This window comes from Leptonychotes weddellii, chromosome 6 (genome assembly GCF_054177405.1).
Source record: "Leptonychotes weddellii isolate Sample4059 chromosome 6, ASM5417740v2, whole genome shotgun sequence".
In the NCBI taxonomy this organism is placed as follows: Eukaryota; Metazoa; Chordata; class Mammalia; order Carnivora; family Phocidae; genus Leptonychotes; species Leptonychotes weddellii.
The window spans coordinates 70,825,110-70,846,230 of record NC_138374.1 but is presented as its reverse complement, the minus strand read 5'-3'; the positions used below and the strand labels follow the sequence as shown (position 1 = coordinate 70,846,230).

The 21,121-nt window shown below is 47.6% G+C and overlaps 1 protein-coding gene across 1 annotated transcript in view; it reads left to right on the top strand.

The window, feature by feature from the left end:
• PAPSS2 (3'-phosphoadenosine 5'-phosphosulfate synthase 2) overlaps positions 1–16,245 on the top strand; it is a 67,202-nt gene extending 50,957 nt beyond the window's left edge. The window contains exons 8-12 of the mRNA XM_031027358.2: positions 5,934–6,139; positions 11,213–11,348; positions 12,547–12,815; positions 13,821–14,050; positions 14,511–16,245. Of these exons, the coding sequence (XP_030883218.2) occupies positions 5,934–6,139; positions 11,213–11,348; positions 12,547–12,815; positions 13,821–14,050; positions 14,511–14,652 (983 nt within the window). The 3' untranslated portion in view covers positions 14,653–16,245. The remainder of the gene's footprint in view (positions 1–5,933; positions 6,140–11,212; positions 11,349–12,546; positions 12,816–13,820; positions 14,051–14,510) is intronic.
• Positions 16,246–21,121: the final 4,876 nt, after the last annotated feature.

The window sequence follows — 21,121 nt, the reverse complement described above, 5'->3', positions numbered from 1 at the left end:
GATGGCTTTTGGGCTGTGTAGATACAGTTAAATTCCAAAAAGCGATATATGTGTATCTCAGAAGGTCGAACAAGATCTCATTCATATGGATACCATTTAATTTTAATCAGTTCATGAAAGTCATGAGTCACCACTGACTGAAAATATGAAATTTCTGGAGCCACAGACATGTAGCCACTGTCATCTGCCATCAAACAATTGCACATCCCTTGATCACCTGCATTCTGCAGGCAATATATATATATTTTTTAATTTGGACCACGTCTCCCAAAAATACTTGGTTGGTTTTAATTTTCTCAAAAGTTCACATTTCCCCTTAAATTAAAAAGCAAAACAAAGCAAAGAAACAAACAAAAAAACTCGGTCTGCTCAGTCCAAAAGCCAAAAAAAAAAAAAAAATTTTTTTTTTTTTGAAGTGTTTCTGATGATTACACAACAGGAGTTACTCCCTCTATCATTCAAGGTTCTACTTTCATTGGTTTATTATATCACTTTATTTTTCACTGGATATGTAGTTTGGAGGTTGTCAGAGACCCTCCAGTCATAAATATCTCACCTAATTAAAAAATGGAACCTCAAGCTCATGTTCTTGACTGGTGGCTTCCAAGGAGAGTCACGACATGGTGGCCTCATGAGACTTGACCATTTGATGACAAGTCCTTCGCAGCTCTGAGTTGCCAAGGGGGGCTTGAGGGCTTTCCATAGGTACCACCAGCATTTATCCGGCACCTAATGTGTTCTGACCCCAGCATTTGACACAGGATATCACATTTAATCCAGTAACACTACTGTGAAGATACTTTGCTCATATGAGGAAATAAGTATTGGAAAGGTTAAGTAACTCACCTGAAGCCTGGCTTCAAATCCAAGTTATCCTGGCTGTAGTTCTTGTCCTTGTTCTGCTAGGTAGACTTTCGTGTCCTCTAAACATCTGGAATTCTAGAATGTTCTAGAGCAGTTTGCTATTACACCTAGCAGAGCCTGGTTTGGAACCATTGGACAATAGTTATAACATCACATATTTGTGTAAGAGACAACTTTTTGCTGAAGCTGGAGGTGCTGCTGACATGTGTTACAATTATTTCAAAACAGTTAATCATCTGAGTAATGCTTCTGGATTGCACTGAACATCATTCAGTACAAATTCTGGTCTCAGAAGCCTTTTGCTGTTATATATTCTTTAGAGCAGTAGCAAAGAGCACAGTATATTTATATGTTATATGTGTGACGTTTTGTAATAGGAACCTGTTCCTTGACATTGTTGCTTTAAGATTATTTTGGTGGAAAGCTGAAAACATGTTTCTTAATTGTGTTTGTATTTCTCTAGGCATGGTCCTTCCTGGTATGTATTTCAACTTTCCAAGTAGTTAAATTATTACAATTAGATAGTTACATTAATTAGAAATGGTTAAGAACATAATTAAAAAAATCCAAATGATCCAGTTGGAATTAACAGTTCATGATCCAATCAGTTATAATAGAATAATAATGCTACATTCTTCTGTTGATCACAGTCCAAATAACAGGAAATTTCTGGATCAGATGCAGCTGTTGTTTATAATGTCCTATTTGGCTGACAAAAGTAAACTTGTTTCTAAATTATTGTTGTACATTTTGTCCCTGAGATTTAAAAAAATTGTGATCCTTTCCGCTAATTACTTCTACTGGTCCTCATTTAGTTCACGAATCTAGAATTTTTTTCTACTGCATTTATGAAACATTTTTAATCAAGGGATAAATCGATTTTAGATGCAATTTAAATGGATGCACCTGGTTGGATTGTGCATGATTGTATTTTGTGGTGTGATTATGCATGAATTTAATTTCAGGCTATGGTGATTTGATAGTTATAGAACTGAGAATAAATATACACGTTGTTATGACTGTAAACTTCTGCATTCTACCAGAATGGAAAGGTAAAACTGAAGCTATCATTTATCTTTGGTGTTGTTTTCATCATTGTTGTTTTCCCTTTAAAAAGCCTAGTTAAGCTCAAAGCCATGATGAGATACCACCTCACACATGTCAGAATGGCTAAAATCAACACCCCAAGAAACGACGGGTGTTGGCGAGGGTGTAGAGAAAGGGGAGCCCTCGTGCACTGTTGGTGGGAATGCAAACTGGTGCAACCACTTTGGAACAGTATGGAGGTTCCTCAAAAAGTTAAAAATAGAACTACCCTATGATCCAGCAATTGCACTATTAGGTATTTACCCAAAGAATACAAAAATACGGATTCAAAGGGGCACATGCACCCCGATGTTTCAAGCGGCATTATCTGCAATAGCCAAAGTATGGAAACAGCCCAAGTGTCCAATGACTGATGAACGGCTAAAGAAGATGTGGTGTATACCACATCATATATAATGGAATATTACTCAGCCATAAAAAAGAATGAGATCTTGCCATTTGCAATGACGTGCATGGATCTAGAGAGTATAACGCTAATTGAAAGAAGTCAAAGATAAGACAATTACCATAGGATTTCACTCAAATGTGGAATTTAAGCAACAAAACAGATGAACACGGGGGGAAAAAAAGAGGCAAACCATAAGAGACTCTTAATGATAGAGAACAAACTGAGGGTTGCTGGAGGGAGGTGGGTGGGGGATGGGCATTAAGGGGGGCACTTGTTATGATGGGCACGGGGTGTTGTATGTAAGTGATGAATCACTGAATTCTAGTCCTGCAACTAAAAAAAAAAAAGCCTAGTTAAGCAATAGTGATTTCATTTTTGCTTAGGAAGAGTCCTATGCAAAAGTTGTGTGTTAGACTAACCGTGGACTCAGCACACAACGCTCTTTTGCAAAGTGAGGCAGCCCGCTGTAAGAGAGATCTCCCCAGAGCTGTGGCACACAGTGGGAAAGGCTGAAAGCCCAAGTTGGTGCTGAAAGCCATGGAGGATGCCTCAGCAGAACGTGACACTGTCGGATGAGTTCCCATAGTGGAAGAGTTGAGGGAGGTGCTAGGCCAAGCTGCTCATCCTGTGTGGAGTTGTAGCTCCGGGTAGATGCGGTCGGTTGGCATCATTACTCAGTGGAACTCGTCTTCCTCCCCACTGCCCCCCCCCAGATTGGCTCTCGACCACCCATCAGGAAGGGCTCTTTCCCCAGGGCAGGGTTTCCCTCAAGGCCAAGAGGAACATGGGTGCAAGGCTACCTCAGGCAGGAAACTAGTGGACCAAAGGAGGCAACTGCCACAGGAAAATGGTGTTGGTTTGCGTTTTGGTTTACTTGATTTTGGTCGGGTCACTGTGAGCAGTGTGGTCAGTAACCCACAGAACACATGGTTTCTAGTCAGATCATCAGCACCCCTGAAGGCGTTCCACTTGGCTAGCCTAGACTGCGGGGTGGGTTTCATGATCTTGGATGACACACCTCCAATGATAAAGGGCTGTACGGTACCACCCCCAGCAACCCAGGGAGGTACGGATTATTCATTATCCCATCTCTCAAGTGGGGAAACTGAGCCCAGAGGTGAACTGAGCCCACAGAATGCCTGAGCTTTGAAACAAAGGAGTCACTTGAATGTCAAAATCCATGACTTCCTGTGCAGATAGCTTACTTGTGGTTTACAAGGGCTACCCGGGGCACTGGCGGTGGGGTGGGGGGTGGGGGGGGGTCAGAGGATTTTGACAGACAGGATTTCTTTGTCCCCTGCAGTTGCTATCTCTATCCTGTGACATTCTTTACACTCTAGTAACTTTGGAGAGTATGTAGAAGTTGCAAAGTGATATGCCCGGAGATGGGTTTCACAGCTGACTCCGATCTCAGATCTTTAACCCCATCAGAGGCATTCCAAATGTTGGATTTTGAAGGTTAGGTTTAAAAGACTTCATTAATTTGTGGGACATTTCCTCAAATCCATAAATAACCGCATTTGTTTCCTATGGAGTTGACTGTTTTCCTTATTCACGTGCTCTGGTTCCTTTCTGAGTCTTGACCTTGGGAATCCCCCCAGATCTCCCTAATCTTGTTCAGTGTTGTCCACTGACGGCGTGCCCCGTTTTCTCATGTGTGACTATAGTAGAGAGACGGACATAGTTGGTGGATGTCAGGCGCCCCCACAGAAGGGGGGGACACAGCTGGCTCATTTCTTTTACATTATCTGGCCTCATTAAGAAATTACATGTTTCCAGAAAGCCCAACTGTAATCTTTGAAGCCCCAAACTGAAAAATAACTACATCTTTTAACCATTTTCTCTAGAAAACATTTAAAAAATGTCCTTCTAAGAAACCCCAAATAACTTCATATTCACTTCTAAAAATGTGTTAAACACCAGCTTTACAAAGTGACATCATCGTCACTAGTTATTGCCAGTTATTGAGCTGAGCTCTAACGTAATGGTGCCCTGAGGGGTTGTTGGCCCCACACAGGAGGAGCCCCCCATGACTTTACTTTTGATTTCTTTATTAGTCGGGGTTCTCCAGAGAAACAGAGGGAGAGATTGATTTTAAGGAATTGGCTCACACAGTTGCAGAGCCTTGGCAAGTCCAAGATCCACAGGGTAGACTGGCAGGCCAGAGACCCAGGGAAGACTTGTAGCTCAAGTTCAAAGTCTGTGAGCGGAGCTCCCTCTTCTTCCTGGAAAGTCGGTCTTCTGTTGAGTCCTTCAACTGAGTCTATGAGGCCTATCACCTTATGGAGGACACTCTCTACCCCAAGTCTACTGTCTTAAATGTTCATCTCATCTTAAAAATACCTTCAGAGAAACCTCTAGAACAACGTTTGACTGAATATCTGGGCACTGCAGCCTGGCCAAGTAGACACATAAAATGAGCCCTCACAGTTTCTAGGTCAGCTTTTAAGTAATTCTCTTGCCTCTTCCTTTGAGATCAAGCTGGTCCTAGGCATGTGTTGTAGCTGAAGATGGGATGAGAAATTCTCTGAACAGCACATCCCATACCCTCCAGTTTGTTGTTTTGTATCCTGAGAAACCAGAATGCCAGTTTACTTAAATTCCCTTTAAAGTAAGACACTTAGCGTAAAGGGGAGAGGAGCTCACTCTCCAAAGTGCATGAGCTCTATAAATCCACTTTCTATGGTTTACCTCGTCCGTGTTTTTTGACTGATGGTTCTCAACTGCAGTTGAGCTAGCAAGGGCTGTGATCCCAGAGAAGTCTTTTCAATACCATTTAAAGGTGATGCCATGCCCAGACCACAGGAAACAGACATCAAGAGGACTCCTTCTTTGGGGTCCTACCCCTTAATGTTAATTGTCTGATTTTTTTTTTTTTAAAGATTTTATTTATTTATTTGAGAGCGAGCGAGAGAGAAACAGCATGAGAGGGGAGAGGGTCAGAGGGAGAAGCAGGCTCCCCGCTGAGCCGGGAGCCCAATGTGGGACTCGATCCCAGGACCCTGGGATCATGACCTGAGCCTAAGGCAGTCGCTTAATCAACTGAGCCACCCAGGCGCCCTGATTTTTTTTTTTTTTTCCAATTCAGTGTGTTGGTACCACAATTAGAGCCTAAATAGATAATATAAGAGATTTGCCAATGTTGTTACAAGGTTTGTTTCCAAGAAAGACTAGAGGCTTTTGTTTGGCCAACCTTCATTGTGTGTAATTGGGTTTTTAAAGATTTTAAACTCTCTGGTATGTTGAGGTCAGGACCAAGCTTTCAAACGGGACCTCAAAGGGAGATGCCCCCTTCTCATCCCCCAGATTAGATCACTCACTGAAGCCACCTCCGTGATTTGAAACTCAGCCCACTTTTCACAAATGCCCCATCTCTGGTATTGAGAAGCCTCTCGAGGGCTTCTCATCGTAGACTCTCAGGAAATTGGTTGCAGCCAACACAACCATGTTGGATTTAGGCCTTCCTGGCCTTTGCAGGAGATGTTTGGAATGGACGTTGTGCACATTTGAGTCATCCTTCAAGGACGGCACACCTTGCATCCCATACTCACTCATCACGTGGTTCTTTCTATAGACGGAGTGATCAACATGAGCATCCCCATTGTACTGCCTGTCTCTGCGGACGATAAGACGCGGCTGGAGGGGCGCAGTGAGTTTGTCCTGACATATGGTGGACGGAGAGTGGCTATCTTACGAGACCCTGAATTCTACGAACATAGAAAGGAGGAGCGTTGTTCCCGTGTATGGGGGACAATGTGTGCAAAACACCCCCATATCAAAGTAAGTAGCAAGACCTTTGGAAGGGCTTTCTTGATCTTCAGTTTAGGACAAAAATCATTCCTTTTTATTCCTTCACGAAGGACTTAAAAGAAACACCAGGGTCAGATAGAGGAATGCATTTCTTTTTTTAAAATCAATTTATGAGAGAGAGCGCGCGCGCGCGCGCATGAGCAGGGGGAGGGGCAGAGGCTAAAAGGAGAGAAACTCAAGCGGACTCTGTGCTGAGCGTGGAGCCCGAAGACGAGCAGCTTGATTCCGTGACCCTGAGATCATGACCTGGCTGAAGTCGAGTCAGACCCTTCACCAACTGAGTCCCCCAGGCACCGCCTGAGGAATGCATTTCTAGGGCAGGTCTTGCAGGCTGTGCCTTCGGAGATCTTTAGATAGGGGCAGAGAAGTGTCTTTTGTGTTCGGGGGCTGCTCTGAATGATTCAGTGAGTCCTCAGATGCTGTGATGGCTGGCTCCCTCCGCTAAATGGGAAACAACTGGACTGGGTAGATCATTGAGTCTGGCATCTTGAGTAAAGGACAGAAATCAGAGCCATAGCTAGAACTTGTGGCACTCTCCATCTTGGAAATTCACGGGAAGCGCATTCCTCATCCAGAGTGGGTCCAACCGACCACTGGAGAGAGACTCGGAGTGCGTGCCTCGTGGTCAGTGACATCCTCTTAGTAAACAAAAATCAGTGCAGAGCAGATGGCGTTAGAGTCTCCAGAGGGAAAGAGCACATTGTCATCAGTGGATATTTTAAGATTGAAAAATGCGTTCATCTGATTAGGATTGTTTTGAGTCTATCCCGCCTAAAGGCAAAATAGGCTAAACCTCCTCAGATTCTTTCACAACTTCTGCTTGGTGGGGGTGGAGAGTCTCATGGAATTGCTGGGTGTGGTCTGTTTCCCATAAAGGAAAGTATGTGAGATTGAATGCAAAAGCCATCCCTTGCCCAGGATGAGAGCATTTGGGTTGAAATTTTAAAAAGCTGTATAAAAGGAGGGGCCAGACTCAAAATAACCCCAGGATCTCTTCCAGCCCCGTGCCCCTACAAAAGATGTTTGAATGAGCCTACTGGAATTGGTTGGGCGGATGTTGGTTTGGTTTCGTTTGTTTCAGTTGTGACATGTTGCAAGGGAGGAGGGGCTTTTTCAAGGCCTCTAAACACAAGAAGTGAATGAGCAAAGCAGCTTCTCATTTGATGGACACAATCATCCACCTTGTAGATGAGCATCTTGATCCTGCCTCTGTTTCATCTACTCCCTGGTCCTCATGGTCTCGTGATGGGTTCTGATCTTCCGTCAGTGACCCGGAGAGAGAAGAGTGACCCTGCATCTCCCTGTACCAGAGACGTCCCCTCTTGGGGCCTGCTGTCCACATCCACTGTGGTAGTCCTAAAAGAAACACCTGAGGAAGCTCTCGAGAATTACTTCATCTTGTTGGCAGTGGAGCTCAGAATTTCTTAGAAGCCAGGGAACGTGGTGCTGTGACTCGTGGTCTTGGTCATCTGGTCAGTGACTGTCCCATGAGGTCGTCAGAGGGACTCTGCAAACATTCCCAGTGAGCTAATGGCGAGAAATGGGCCATGGTTAACCTGACAGAGGAAGGCACTCAGCATACACACCACACCCAGAGTGTGACGCACGTTTGCCGGGGGCACCACACGCACCGTTTACAGGGAAGGGACTTTTCACTGCCCCTTTTTTAGCACCTTGAAATTTACAGTGAAATTTACACTGAAAGGTGTTTTTTTTCCCCCCAAAGTAACCCCTTCCAAAAGTGGCGTGGGCCTTGTTGCATTTCCAGTGGCCCTGGGAGTACTTGGCTGGGTCAGTTCTGGGGGTTGGCGCTGAGCGCTCCTTGTGAATCTGTGAAGGTTGGGATCCTGGCGTTAGAGAAGTATTCGGGGCTCTTTCCGGGCTGGCTCCACCTGCAAGCACCTCACCCCCATCTGGCCGTGGCCAAATCCTGGGCGTCTTCCTCCTCCCGTGTTGGTTCAGCTGCTGGGTCCTGGCGATCCACCCCCTCCCCACGGCTGGCTTGACGTTGGGCACTTTTCTGTTCCACCTTGGGCCAGGGCATCTGTTCCCCCGCTGTGTCCTGCCTGACTCCGGCTTGGCCTTGTCCGTCCTGCAGCTGGTGCATCCTGCCCGACCCATCCCTGGCTGGTCATGCTGCAGAGCGGGCCAGCGTGTTGTCCTCTCCTGCTCCTGCACATGCTGGTCCCTCAACCCAGACACTGTTCCTCCCACCCCTGCCACCTCCCCAGGCTGCCACCCCGTTCCTCCTTCCTCCCCCTGACCCGCGTGACGGGGTGTGCCGCCTTTATGCGCCCAGACTGCCCTTGTGCGGCCCCAGCTCTTCCAGTTTTGCCACCTGCTCAGCCTTCTGCCAGCTCAGGAGATGAAGGGCTGTCTTGTTGGGCCGGGCTCACCCTGCAGGCAGAGCTCAGGGGAGGCAGCAGGTGCAGTGGGAGGAGCAGCCTGGCTTGGGGGGGTCTTGGGCGCCGTGTCCTGGCATCTGGCAGTGCCTGTGCGTCCTTGAGCGCTGCCGCTTCTCTCGTCTGCAAACGAGGCGTGAAGTCCTGTCCTTTCTACCGGACAGCACAGAGATGAAGGGATGTTCTCCACGGGGACCGCCTCAGTTTTCTGCCTCTTGAGCCTCATCTCTGAACCCTTTCGTTGTGACCCTGTTTTCCCGAACACCTGCCATTTCTCACTTCCTCCTGGTTTCTTGCCCCCTCCCTGTTCCCTTTCCATTGTGACGAGTGTACCTCCCCACGCTCAGCAGCTGCTCCCGCTCCAGCCCATGCACCCCGCCTCCTCCCCAGGCTGTGTCTGTGGGGCTCCTCAGAGCAGCCGCCTCGTCTTCGTGCTAGGGTCCGAGCTCACCCGCTCCTCCTTTCTGCGTTGCTGTTGCCTGTGATTCCAAGCGCGGATGCCCTCTCACACTTCCTTCGACTCTCCGAAAGCCCGTCCCTCATTTCTGTCCGTGCGCCCAGGTCTGCAGACTCTCCAGCGGTGTCCCCCCGCCTGCCTTTAGCAGGAGGCACAAAAGGAGCTGGGGGCCCTTAGGCCACAAAGCCTGGGAAATGGCGCAGAGCCACGGAACCTCCCTTCCTGGTAGCGAGAGCTACATTCTGGGGACAGTTGGGCCATCTTGGGGAGAGAAATGCCCTTTGCTTCTCCCCATCTCAGAAATGCCAGAAGCATAGTTCAGCATTGCTCATCAGATAGACACATTTTTTAGGCTGAGTTGTGAACCAAACTGGAGAGATGGCGCCTTCACCAACAGAACAATATAGGGTGGACCCCTAGCGTCCAGCATGAGTTACTGCACTCCTAGGGATTTGGGGTAAGTGTCCACATTTTATCCATCGCCCAACTCTGGGCAAGGAGGAGAAAGCAAATGCACAGGTATGGGGATTTGACAGTATTCTTAGTAAGTGATTTTCCTCCCTCCATCCCACACAGCCGTGTTTTTCCTTTCCGTTGCTGTAACCACCCTTCCCGCCAGGCTCACCCCTCACGTTTGTGGGGTCCAGGGCAAATGAAAGCCCACATACCATATTTAAAAGTTACCTATCGAACTAACAAACTCTTAGATAAACTATGTTCTGTCCTTCTACGTTAAGAATAACCCAGAAGGTCAGGTTCAAATTTAAATTCTCCACCAGAACATGGTGCTGTGTGAAGAGTTGGCTCTCGACCTGCCATGAACCCTCTTTCCTTCTCTGCTTGGCCTTGTCCTATACCAGGAGGGTGCCCCAGGCCGGATGGCTGAGCTCCACCCACACCCCCCCCAGACTCCCCTCACTCAGCCCCTCCCCAGAAATAGGGCTGCCTCCCCGGCTGTGTGCTCCATCCCAAAAGACAGGCTGGGAGAGGAAGCGTGTGGTTCCTTGTCAAGGTGTGCATTTTCTGTTCCTCACTGTCCCCGGAAGTCACTTCAACAGAGACTGGGTATTGACAAGCGAGGGTGTTAACAGTAACCTCTGTGGTTTTTTTTAAGAATCTTATAGTTTTAGATTTTACATTTAGGTTTTAATCCATTTTGAGTGAATTTTTTTACAGGGTATAAAATAAGGCTCTAACTCTTTCTCTTTGTATGTGGATATCCAGTTTTCTCAACACTGTTTGCCAAAGAGACTTCTTGCCCCATCGAGTGGTCCTGGTGCCCTTGTCAAAGATTATTTGAGAAAAATAAGGTTTTAGCTACTTAGTCTGTGCTTAGCCTTGGATGTGGATTTGGCAACATATTGCTGCTCTTTGGACATTTTCTTTTGTTTTCAAATTAGAGGTAACAAAGGATGCTTCTTTCCAGAGTTTCCTTAGAAACTGTGCTCAGCAATAATGAACCGGTAGAAAACAACTTGCCTGATTTCCCCCAGCTTCTCTATTTTGGGTCCTTACTGAAAACAGTCTAAGGCACATCAGGCTGTATTAGGGATGTGCTGGCGGTGGTTCTCAGAGAGTGGCTCGCAGAACACTGGGGGTCCCGAGACCTTTCCACAGAACCCCAGTCTCAAAACTGCCTTCGTAATGCTGAGACATCCTGTGCTGTCTTCACGGGGCTGACATTTGTACTGCCCATGCTAGAGCAACGTGGGCGAAACTTCTGGCCCCTCGGACTCAAGATGCCTGGCTCAACTTGGGTGGTCCCCTCAACACCAAGCACTTGCAGTAAAAACAGGGCCGGCTTCAGTTAAGAATGTTCTTGATGATGGGGTGCTTGGGTGGCTCAGTTGAGCATCTGACTCTTGATTTCAGCTCAGGTCATGATCTCAGGGTCGTGGGATCGAGCCCCAAGCCGGACTCCCTGCTCAGCGCTGGGCGTGTGGAGTCTGCTTGAGATTCTTTCTCTCCCTCTGCCTCTCCCCAGCTCTCTCTCTCTCTTTCAAAAAAAAGAAAAGTATAAAAGGGTTGAGAGACCAAAAAGTTTGAGAAATACTGTGTTACAAATGCTTAAGAATGGAAGGCGGTTCTTCAGGATTAACCCAAGTTCGGTCTAGGAGAAAATGGTTTTCAGATAAACTAGAAGTCGACACTCATCTCCAACAACTTTACTCATGGTCTTTCTAGATGGTGATGGAAAGTGGGGATTGGCTGGTGGGTGGAGACCTGCAGGTGCTGGAGAGAATAAGGTGGAATGACGGGCTGGACCAGTACCGCCTGACGCCTCTGGAGCTCAAGCAGAAATGTAAAGAAATGAACGCTGGTACGTAGACTGCCTTGTGTGCCTTTGTCAGTCCTCCTCCCCACCCTCTGATTATAGAATTCGAGATACCAGGAGTCTGCCATGTCTATAGTTTCAAAAAGCTGGAGACCTCTATGGATGTGTGTATTGATACGGACTGGAGCAATTTAGAAAGTTGAAGTACATCCACATATTGGAATAGGATGCAGCAGTTAAAAATAGGCACAGACACAGAAAAATACCCAAAGTGTATTTATTCAGCAAAAACACAAATTGCAGAACAATCTCTACAGCGTAATTTTGGAAAACAAAATACAGTAATTGTTCTTAAAACCCTAAGCTACTTGTGTGTCTAGAAGCAGAAGTCTCTGGGGCACACGCCCCAAACCGCAGGTGACAGGTGCCTCTTGGGGATGGAGGTAGACCAAGGGGCGGGAAGATTTTCACTTTATAAATTTTTGAAAAAGTAATGGTGGGATTATAAGTGGTTTTTATATCCTGTTTGGGGCTTTTCTGGATTCCCCACGTTTTCCATGATGGGTATTTCTTTCATAACTAGAAGGAAATGAAGGCTGTCAGGAGCCTGTCACTAAGTGTAGTAGTTTTGAAGATTTTTTTTACAATGAAGGTGAAATATGTTTTTACGTCTTTAGGTTGTTAAAACTTTTCCCAGGCCCCAGATGGCGCTGGTCGTTGCTCACCCCCTAGGGGAGCGAGCCTGAAGCAGAGGGTGACATGGGGACTGAGTGGTGCTTGGCGGCAGAGGCCCTGGTAATAGATGGCTTCATTTCCGAGGCAGGCTCTCCCATTACGGCTTCCTGCCTGTGTGTCCTGTCTGGTCTGGTGGGTGCCTTTGGAGTAACCAAGTAACCCCCAAAGACCCAGGTGGATTCTCCAGATGACTTTCGAAAGCAAGTGGGCATAGTGAATACTCTGAACAATAAACATTGCTGTTTCCTTTCTTTCAAGATTTTAAAAAAATTTTTAAGTCATCTCTATACCCAATATGGGGCTCGAACTCACAACCCCAAAATCAAGAGTCACATGATCTACTGACTGAGCCAGCCAGGCCACCCCTTCCTTTTAAAATTCAAGATCTAACTGGCTTTATTAAACATTCTAGCAAGCAGAGGGGAGCTCCCCCTGCATTTTCTTTCTTGTGCTTGCGGACGAGCGACAATGTGCATTTTGTTCAGTTCGGCCTTTGCTCCTTTCCCAGATGCGGTGTTCGCGTTCCAGCTGCGCAACCCCGTCCACAATGGCCACGCTCTGCTGATGCAGGACACCCGCCGCAGGCTGCTGGAGCGGGGCTATAAGCACCCCGTGCTCCTGCTGCACCCTCTGGGGGGCTGGACCAAGGATGACGACGTGCCCCTGGAGTGGCGGATGAAGCAGCATGCGGCGGTGCTGGAAGAAGGGGTCCTGGACCCCAGGTCAACCATCGTTGCCATCTTCCCGTCCCCAATGCTGTACGCTGGCCCCACAGAGGTGAGCGGTTCCCTGGGCCGGGCTGGGGGCCTCGGAGATGGGGGCTTAGACTTTACTTAAGAGGAGCCAGTGAGTCTCTGCGATCCTTTTCTCTCATGAGCAGATTCTGGAATCTTCCAGTCTCTCTTCTTTATCCAACTTAATTATGTTTCCATTTAGTATTTGTAAGAATGCTAGAAACACCACCTCAGACCCATTACACAATGCCTTTGAGAACGTGGAGCTGACGTGTGAGCAAGGAGGATAATGCAGCTTGACTGAGGCTGTAGGGCAAACCGTATCGCACCTCATACTCAATTCCCGAAGTTTCAGTCACTCTGACTGGTTCACCACAAACGCCTGTGAGCGTCCTTAGAAAGGAGAATTCGTTTCTAAAAGCTTGGTGTCCCCTTTTGTCATAGCACAACAAGCCCACCAAACAGGGATGTTCTCCGTCCCATGGCACCAATTATGTGGGAAGCGTGATCAACTGGAAGGGTCCCAGTGCTTTGGAATACCCCAGAGTTTCAGAAATTAATTCTCTTCAACCAGATTGCAGTGCCAGGCCTCCTCATCCTCTGTATTTCTCACTGAGCTTCAGACGGGGTGATTCATTTTGAAATCCCAATGTCGTGTTGAACGAGAATCAATGTCTTCGTATAATCCGCTCATTATTGGCAGTCGGATAATCAGACATGTTGGAATTTGTAATTTCCTTGAAACTGTGATCTATTCTGAATAGGGAGGGACTAGAAAGTAAAATTCACATGTCTGAGTGTTTCTGGTCCACTTGCCTGTCTGGAGGGGTGATTAGGAGACAGTTCTAGGAACAGTTCTCGGGTTCTAGGAAGTTGGGGTCAGGTGGGGGGAATTCGTGTCTAGAGCTCCTACCCTACCTGATGTAGTGAGCGTGAAGAAGAGCATGGGGTCTTAAGACACTCCAGCAGAACAAAGGCATCTCTGTAAACAGGGACCCCCCGAGCTGGCCAGTGGTGACCAGCATCTCCCTTGCATGATGTTTCCTAGGTCCAGTGGCACTGTCGGTCCCGGATGATTGCAGGGGTCAATTTCTACATCGTGGGCCGGGACCCTGCAGGCATGCCCCACCCCGAGACCAAGAAAGACCTGTATGAACCCACTCACGGAGGCAAGGTCTTGAGCATGGCCCCGGGCCTGACCTCGGTGGAAATCATTCCATTCCGCGTAGCTGCCTACAACAAAGCCAAAAAAGCCATGGACTTCTATGACCCGGCAAGGTAGGTTTCCAGAGGAAGATTCTTTAATCACCATCTGTACACCATCTGCGGAAGGGCATCTCCACATGCTCCCGGTGGGATGAGAGTCCCTAGAAGGCCGAGACTTGGTCTTACACGTTCCGTGTCCCCCTGAAGCGTAGCACGGCCCCTGCATGTCAGTAGATGGTCCATCAGTAGCTCTCTTTCAACAAGTCTTCCTTGAGCGGTGTTAAGGGAAAGGAAGCCAGCGTAGCAGTAGGGGACATGCCCGTGGACAGAGTAGGTGGCCAGGCAGCGTGGAGCTTGTGGCTGCCATCACGCCCCTTTCTTCTGCAAGTTCCTTTACTCAAGAGTTAGTGAGAACTGCCCATTCCCGAAGGTGCAGGAAAAGATAGGGTCTGAGACTCGTCACCTCATGCAGGCATCTCTGGGGGCAGGGTGACTTACCCGCTCTGAGCTGTGTGTGGCTGCCCCGTGACAGGCACGACGAATTTGACTTCATCTCTGGGACACGAATGAGGAAGCTGGCCCGGGAAGGAGAGAACCCTCCAGATGGCTTCATGGCGCCCAAAGCATGGAAAATCCTGACAGACTATTACCGGTCCCTGGAGAAGAACAACTAAGTGCCCTCCGGCTCCACAGTTTCTTCTCGAAGTGCTCTTGGGTTCTTTTTCCTATTTTTGTGATTACATGCTTTGTACACAATTGCTTCTCAGTGATCGATTTTCATGTTTTATAATGAGGTAAAAATTGTGTCTATAATTTAAAGTCAACTTCAATAATATATAAAAGAAAGTCCGAATGAAGACCACCTCTTAGCAGGTGCAAGCAGTACTGTTATTTCAGAATGAAATTGTGTTCTCTACTGCGTCTGATTACGTAGGTTCCCAGGTTTCGGAAAGCTTTGACTGTGTGTCTAAGTTTACTTGCCAAGAAGTAAAGCGTATTTTCCAGCTTAAGTCTTGCCAGTGTCACACAGTAACACGAACCAGACTGAGCAACCTCTTCTGTACAACTGACTTAAGGGGGGAAAAAAATTCTCACCCCTAAACGAGGTGTGGCTCACATGAAGACTCTCGCTATTTCACCTCCTGCCTCCCGCCCCGTCTCCTAAGGGGCTCAAGCCACACCTCGGATCTATGCAACCTAGTTCGGCTGAGAAAGTTATGTTTTCTAAGAAAGGAGGGAGGTCTTACCACCCTTCTGTGACTAGAACTCCAGTTCAACGGTGATTTTTCAGTTGCAGAACACAGGATGCTTTGAGGAAAAGATTGGCACCCAAGGTTCAGACGATCTGGGATTGTTGTGGGAAGTTAATTTTTCTCTTTGATATGGTCACTGTGTCCTGGGAGAAGCAGCTTCGGGCCAAACCAGTCCAGACCATCAGACTAGCAAGCTGCTGGAATGGGGAAAAGACCCCAGAAGCCCTTCGGTCTCCCAGGGGTCCCCACCAGATGATGCCTAGCGCCTGCTTCGGGAGCGGCTGAGCACGGTCACAAACTCTCACAGTTGGCATCGTTAGAAAGTAGTGGTGACACCCGACGGGCTTGCTGCCGCCGCTTGACCTGCAGTCTGGGGCTCCGTCTACACTGTAAAACACAGGGGCTGCCTCTGGCCCCCCTCAGTTGCTTAGCAAAGCTCCTTGCACGGAAGGCACTTACGAAGCAGTCTTCTTGGATGCCAGAAGGTCCAGAGTTTTCTAAACCCAGCGGATCTTAGTGCAGCTGGAGAAAATACTTTTCCAAAGACTCATGCTGTGCCGAGACATCTAACCTCTGATGGCTTTACTTCTTGGGAGGTGATCTTTGTACTTTATACATAATTCCTTGTTGCTAAAGAATATATGAAGAAACCGTACCTTTTATAGCTAGGTCTCTCTGGAAGAGACTTAAACTGTAAAGAGAAAACTGTGATTTTTTTTTTTTTTGAGAAAATGCTAATCTTAGCTACTGAAAGTTCTTTTGAGAGTAAATTACACACAATGGCCACAGCAAAGCGTAACTGCCTTGACTAGTATAGTGCCTATGTTGATTTAATCAGAGGTACTCAGTACTGCCTTTTAAAGAACAGTGTATTTATTGAAAACATGAGATGGAATGTAGTGCCTTAATCAATATATTTTGTGATTTTTTAAGATATATTTAAAACTGCTTTTCTGCACTTAATAATACTGAGTGCAAAGGACTATTTCTATGTAATAAACTTCTCAAAATGAACGCGGAGTCCTTTCTGCCTGTGACAGAGTGTGGGTTAGCCACGGGACTGCCGAGGGCTTTGTGACTGTGTAATTGGGAAGAAGAGCAGCAACCCTCTGACCACGATTAAGAGGCTGTTTGCCCGCGTCCGAGTCACTTAAAAACCACACGGTGGGTGTAGATGTGCAGGGCTCCTGATGTCCTCAGGGGGACGAGGCTGCTTGGGGGCTCACCGTAGGATGTCACCGCGGGAGGGTCTGACCTCTTTTCTTTCGTACTTGCTCCCTTTTCTCAAAGTACCCCCAGGGAGTGCGCCAGCCGGGCTGGGAGCGGGCTTTTGCTGTTCTTGTTTTCCATCCACTCTCGCACAGCCGCCAACCTCAGCCATGGCTCCTTTGTCTTGAGCCGGGTACCTGTTTCCACCCCTACTTCCTGTGGCCTGCGGGCACCTGGCAGTCTGGGGCCATGTTCCCCCTTGGCCGCCTCCCTGTGGTCCTGAAGGGTTCCTGCACATCCTGCCACTGCTCCTCACTGGGGAAAGAGCCTGCTTCTCGCCCAGGGCCTCGCTCGCTTGCTTGTTCCAAGTGACCGTTAGCGGGACCAAGCAGGGCAGGACATGTGTGAGAACACGAAGACAGAAGGGGTGCCAAGGGGGGATGCCAGACCCTCATGGCAGGGAGAACACAAACCCTGGGAAGGCCCCTGGAAGTCGCTGGGTCCGACAATGGCAGACCTTGCCAACGTACCAGCACGCAGGCCCCAGGATTTCTCTCCAGCCCATCTTCCTAGCACGAAGGAACCAATCCTGGTTACTCGAGGAGAGCAAGTGTGATTTTGTTTTCATCTTCCATTCTGGGACCCAGCTGTCAGGTCTGGCTTTCCTGACGGGCACCGGAGCTGCTCTTCCGTGTGAAGGTCGGAGGGACCAATCGTGCCGCTTTGCCTCAGATTCTGAATGCAGGTCCCCTTTACTTAAGCATTTCCTCATCACCATATGCATCAAGGATCAGGAATGCACTACGCGCAGATTTTGAAAACCACTGACTTTGCTTGCCTCTCACATGCATTTAGTTCTTTGATGAATATTAACTATTATTGGGCCACTCAGTAGGTTCACGGAATGGGGAAGATGATATACAAGCAATTCACCGATACTCACTCCAGAATCTGCCTACCTTTTTTGCTTATATTGTAAATTATTTTAATGAAAAAAATTTAAATTATTACTGAATTTTATTGATATTACTAAAAATAAATGGGTTACTGGCTAGGGTTTAGAGATTTAGTCAGATACAAGAAAAACCTAGACAGTATACAAATCACACTTTTCTATGGGGCTAGCAAGGAATGGGGGATGCTGGCGAGGACCCCCCCAGCTGAGTGGGCACAGCTCTTTTAAAGTCACCATACGTATTTACTATTGCTGGCATCAATAATACACACTGTATTTGGTAAAATTCTTAAATACAGTATTTTCCCCCCTCAGAAGTTTAAGCCTGCTGTGCACTTCTTTCACAAAATAATGTATGTGACAGTTATAAACTGTAACAGATGATACACACTTACATGGAAAGAACAATCTTTTTTTTTTTTTTTAAAGATTTTATTCATTTATTTGAGAGAGAATGAGACAGAGCATGAGACGGGGGAGGGTCAGAGGCAGAAGCAGACTCCCCGCCGAGCAGGGAGCCCGATGCGGGACTCGATCCCGGGACTCCAGGATCATGACCTGAGCCGAAGGCAGTCGCCCAACCAACTGAGCCACCCAGGCGCCCCAGGAAAGAACAATCTTGATTTATATTTATTTCATAAGCCTGCTTTCCATAAATAGTTCAAAGGTAAAATTCAGCTCATTGTAGGTTATATGGACTGCTTTCATGTAAATAACTCCAATACTGATCTGGTATTTTGAACTAGTTAAAAGACTGGCTTCTACAAGTGTATTCACCAAGAAGAGCCTACATTTATGGGAAGATATTAATCCCATGAACCACTAAAAAGGTTGTATCCCCCGTCCTATCCTCAGATGATAAAAGGAATTCTAGAAAGTACTAGATCTTTGGGTAGTCAAAGCAAACAACAAAGAAAACCTCTAGCTCCAACAGAGTCAAGGAAATAAACACGTTTAATACACAGAAACATCAGGCCCATGCGGAGTCTCCAACCTGCCTATCTGATGGCATTTTGGTAACCTGTGCCCATCAGAACAAGTGCATCCACCAAGGCTGACACCCATCAGCAGCTGAGTGCTGCAGTCAGCTCCGCATCGCTAACTAAGGGCCCTGCGTCTATCAACATGGCCGCCGTTGCCACAGTGCGCAGCTTAGTGAGCTGGGACAGGAACGTAGAGAGATCTATTTCAGCAGGCCCATCATGGTGCAGACAAGGAAATGGAGGCCTAGAAATGGGAGACCGGAGAGGACTTCCCTAAGCACACGAGAGCCTGCAGCCAGACTCACTTCCTCACTCCCAAAGCGTTTCCATAGGATTCTTAAAACAATCCCACAAGGTACATGTTTATGATTTCTGTTTACAGATAAGGGAACAGGTGCTCAAGGAAATAGAGGTTCTGCCCAAGGCTACAATGCCACATATACACGGCATACATATACATATATAAAATTGTATTACATATATATGTTTCACAGCTGGGGTTGAAACCTATAAAGTTGGAAATGAACTTCACAGGACTTGTAATTCTGCTAGAATGTAGGAGGATGTGAAAGACCTTCACTCCCAGAGTAACAAGAGAAAACCGAGACAAAATAAAAATAATGCTTCTCTATAAGGCTGGCAAAGAAAAGTGAATACAAGCATTCTTCACCGACTGCCCTCTGGAGAGAAAGAAGCCCCTCGGGGGTGAGCAGGAGCCTGGGTGCTTGCGTGTACCCCAGGGAGGAGACTCCTAAGTCTGGATGCAGGGTACGGAAGAGCAGGCCTGCCTCAGATGGAGATTTGGCAGATATGCGGAGAATTCAACCAGGATTCAGACAGTACTGACCAAGATCCACAAACATACCACCTTCAAAAACAAACTGCCAGGCTAGACAGTCCCCCTTCCCTGGATCTCACAGAGTAAATGGTCAAAGAGAGGCTCTGAGTCTCGTGTGTCCTCCTGGTGACTGGCTGCCAGACCCCGTCAGAACTGAGCACACGGAGGAAGCCGCGGACATCTGACCCCTGCACGCCCAGCCTCTCCCAGCTCCAGTACTGCCAAGATCAAAAGGCTGCTGCCAGAGAGGTCAGGGGAGGGCTTGGCACGCCCTTAGCATGGACATCTGACCCCTGCACGTCCAGCCCCTCCCCAACTCCTCTTATTATGGTTGCAGCCCAGACCTGGCATGACCGGACTCCAGAATGGGGACGATCAGGCCTTCACCACAACTGCCCGTCAGAGGAAAACGTTTGCCTTCCTTGGAAATAAAACAAAACCCAGCATTGTACTTCAGTCTCCAGTGTTCTTTTTATACCCATTATCTGGACCAAAACACATCACCAACTAGAAGTGATCACTTAGCTAAAAGTTGGACATGCCAAGCAGCAGTGCAGCATCGGGGGGAAGCAGAGCATCTGGGATCCCTGGAGGCCGCCCACAGGCCTGCAGCGCTGGCTGCTCCCCACACACCCGCTAGTTAGAACACCACCGTCGCTGAGCACATAACCTACGGCTGCCTGCAACTGGCTGGTCATTTGTCACTTTTTGTTTGTCTAGCCACCTTCTCCACAATACTCGTTTCTTTGGTCGATACACTGCTCTCTTTTGCATTTAGTCTTGCTCTCCAACCATGTAAGCCAGGGTTCCTGGAGGGCCCCTCTCTCAGAGCTCCAGGACCACGGGCAGTGGTTTTCCCTGGGGTCTGCACACCCACTTCCAGGATTCAAGAATGGGGCAATTTAAAGATAAATGGGGGGGGGCGGTGCGCCTGGGTGGCTCAGTCGTTAAGCGTCTGCCTTCGGCTCAGGTCATGATCCCGGAGTCCTGGGATCGAGCCCTACATCAGGCTCCCTGCTCTGCAGGAAGCCTGCTTCTCCCTCTCCCACTCCCCCTGCTTGTGTTCCCTCTCTCGCTGTGTCTCTGTCAAATAAATAAAATCTTAAAATAAATAAATAAATAAAGATAAATGGGGTTCATTTAATCCAGTAGAGGAATAAAAGCTAGATCCTTGAGCAATTCCTGCTACAAAACCTTTGGGAGCTTTCTGTCCTAAGTCCAGTTTTTGAATTTCCTTTTGAGCTCATGAGCTAGCTCCTCATATCCTTCAAATAAATTCTTTATTGCTGGAGTCAGCTGTTTGCAGTGGGACCCCATGGGTACTCTTTACGAGACCAGGACTCTGGCCCCGTAGACAATGCTCGGCTCCCTCACACACGTCTGCAAAGGAATTTGCTCGACTGGACCATGGATCACCATCCCCTATTTGAGCACCTCGGCCATTGTCAGGATTTCTGCAAGCGACGCATCTCTGGCAGACAACACTGTGCTCTAGTTTTAAAACTGAACCGTCAGGATTCACAAACTCAGATCCTTGATACATTCCACACCAGCATTCACATTCACTGCAACCGCAGCTCCCAGCACAAAAGCTTGTACTTACAAGTGTTCCCAAGCAGAGTGATTCTAACTCTAAATATTCATCACAAACACATGCTCCCATTCCAGTGTTCTGGCGATGAGCCCTTATGCTCTGTTCGCAGTAACAGTGTTAACAGGAGCACTGGTGTGACTGAGGAGGTTGCGTTCTTACTCACATTGCTACCCAGTCTCCTTTAGGTCTGATCTCATCTGGCATCTGTGTCATCTGTCTTCTCCGCAGTTTCATGAACGTGAGGGGAGCACAGAACTTCCACCTATACATGTAAAGAGAGCTTGAACTTTTGACAAGATTGGTGAACTCTG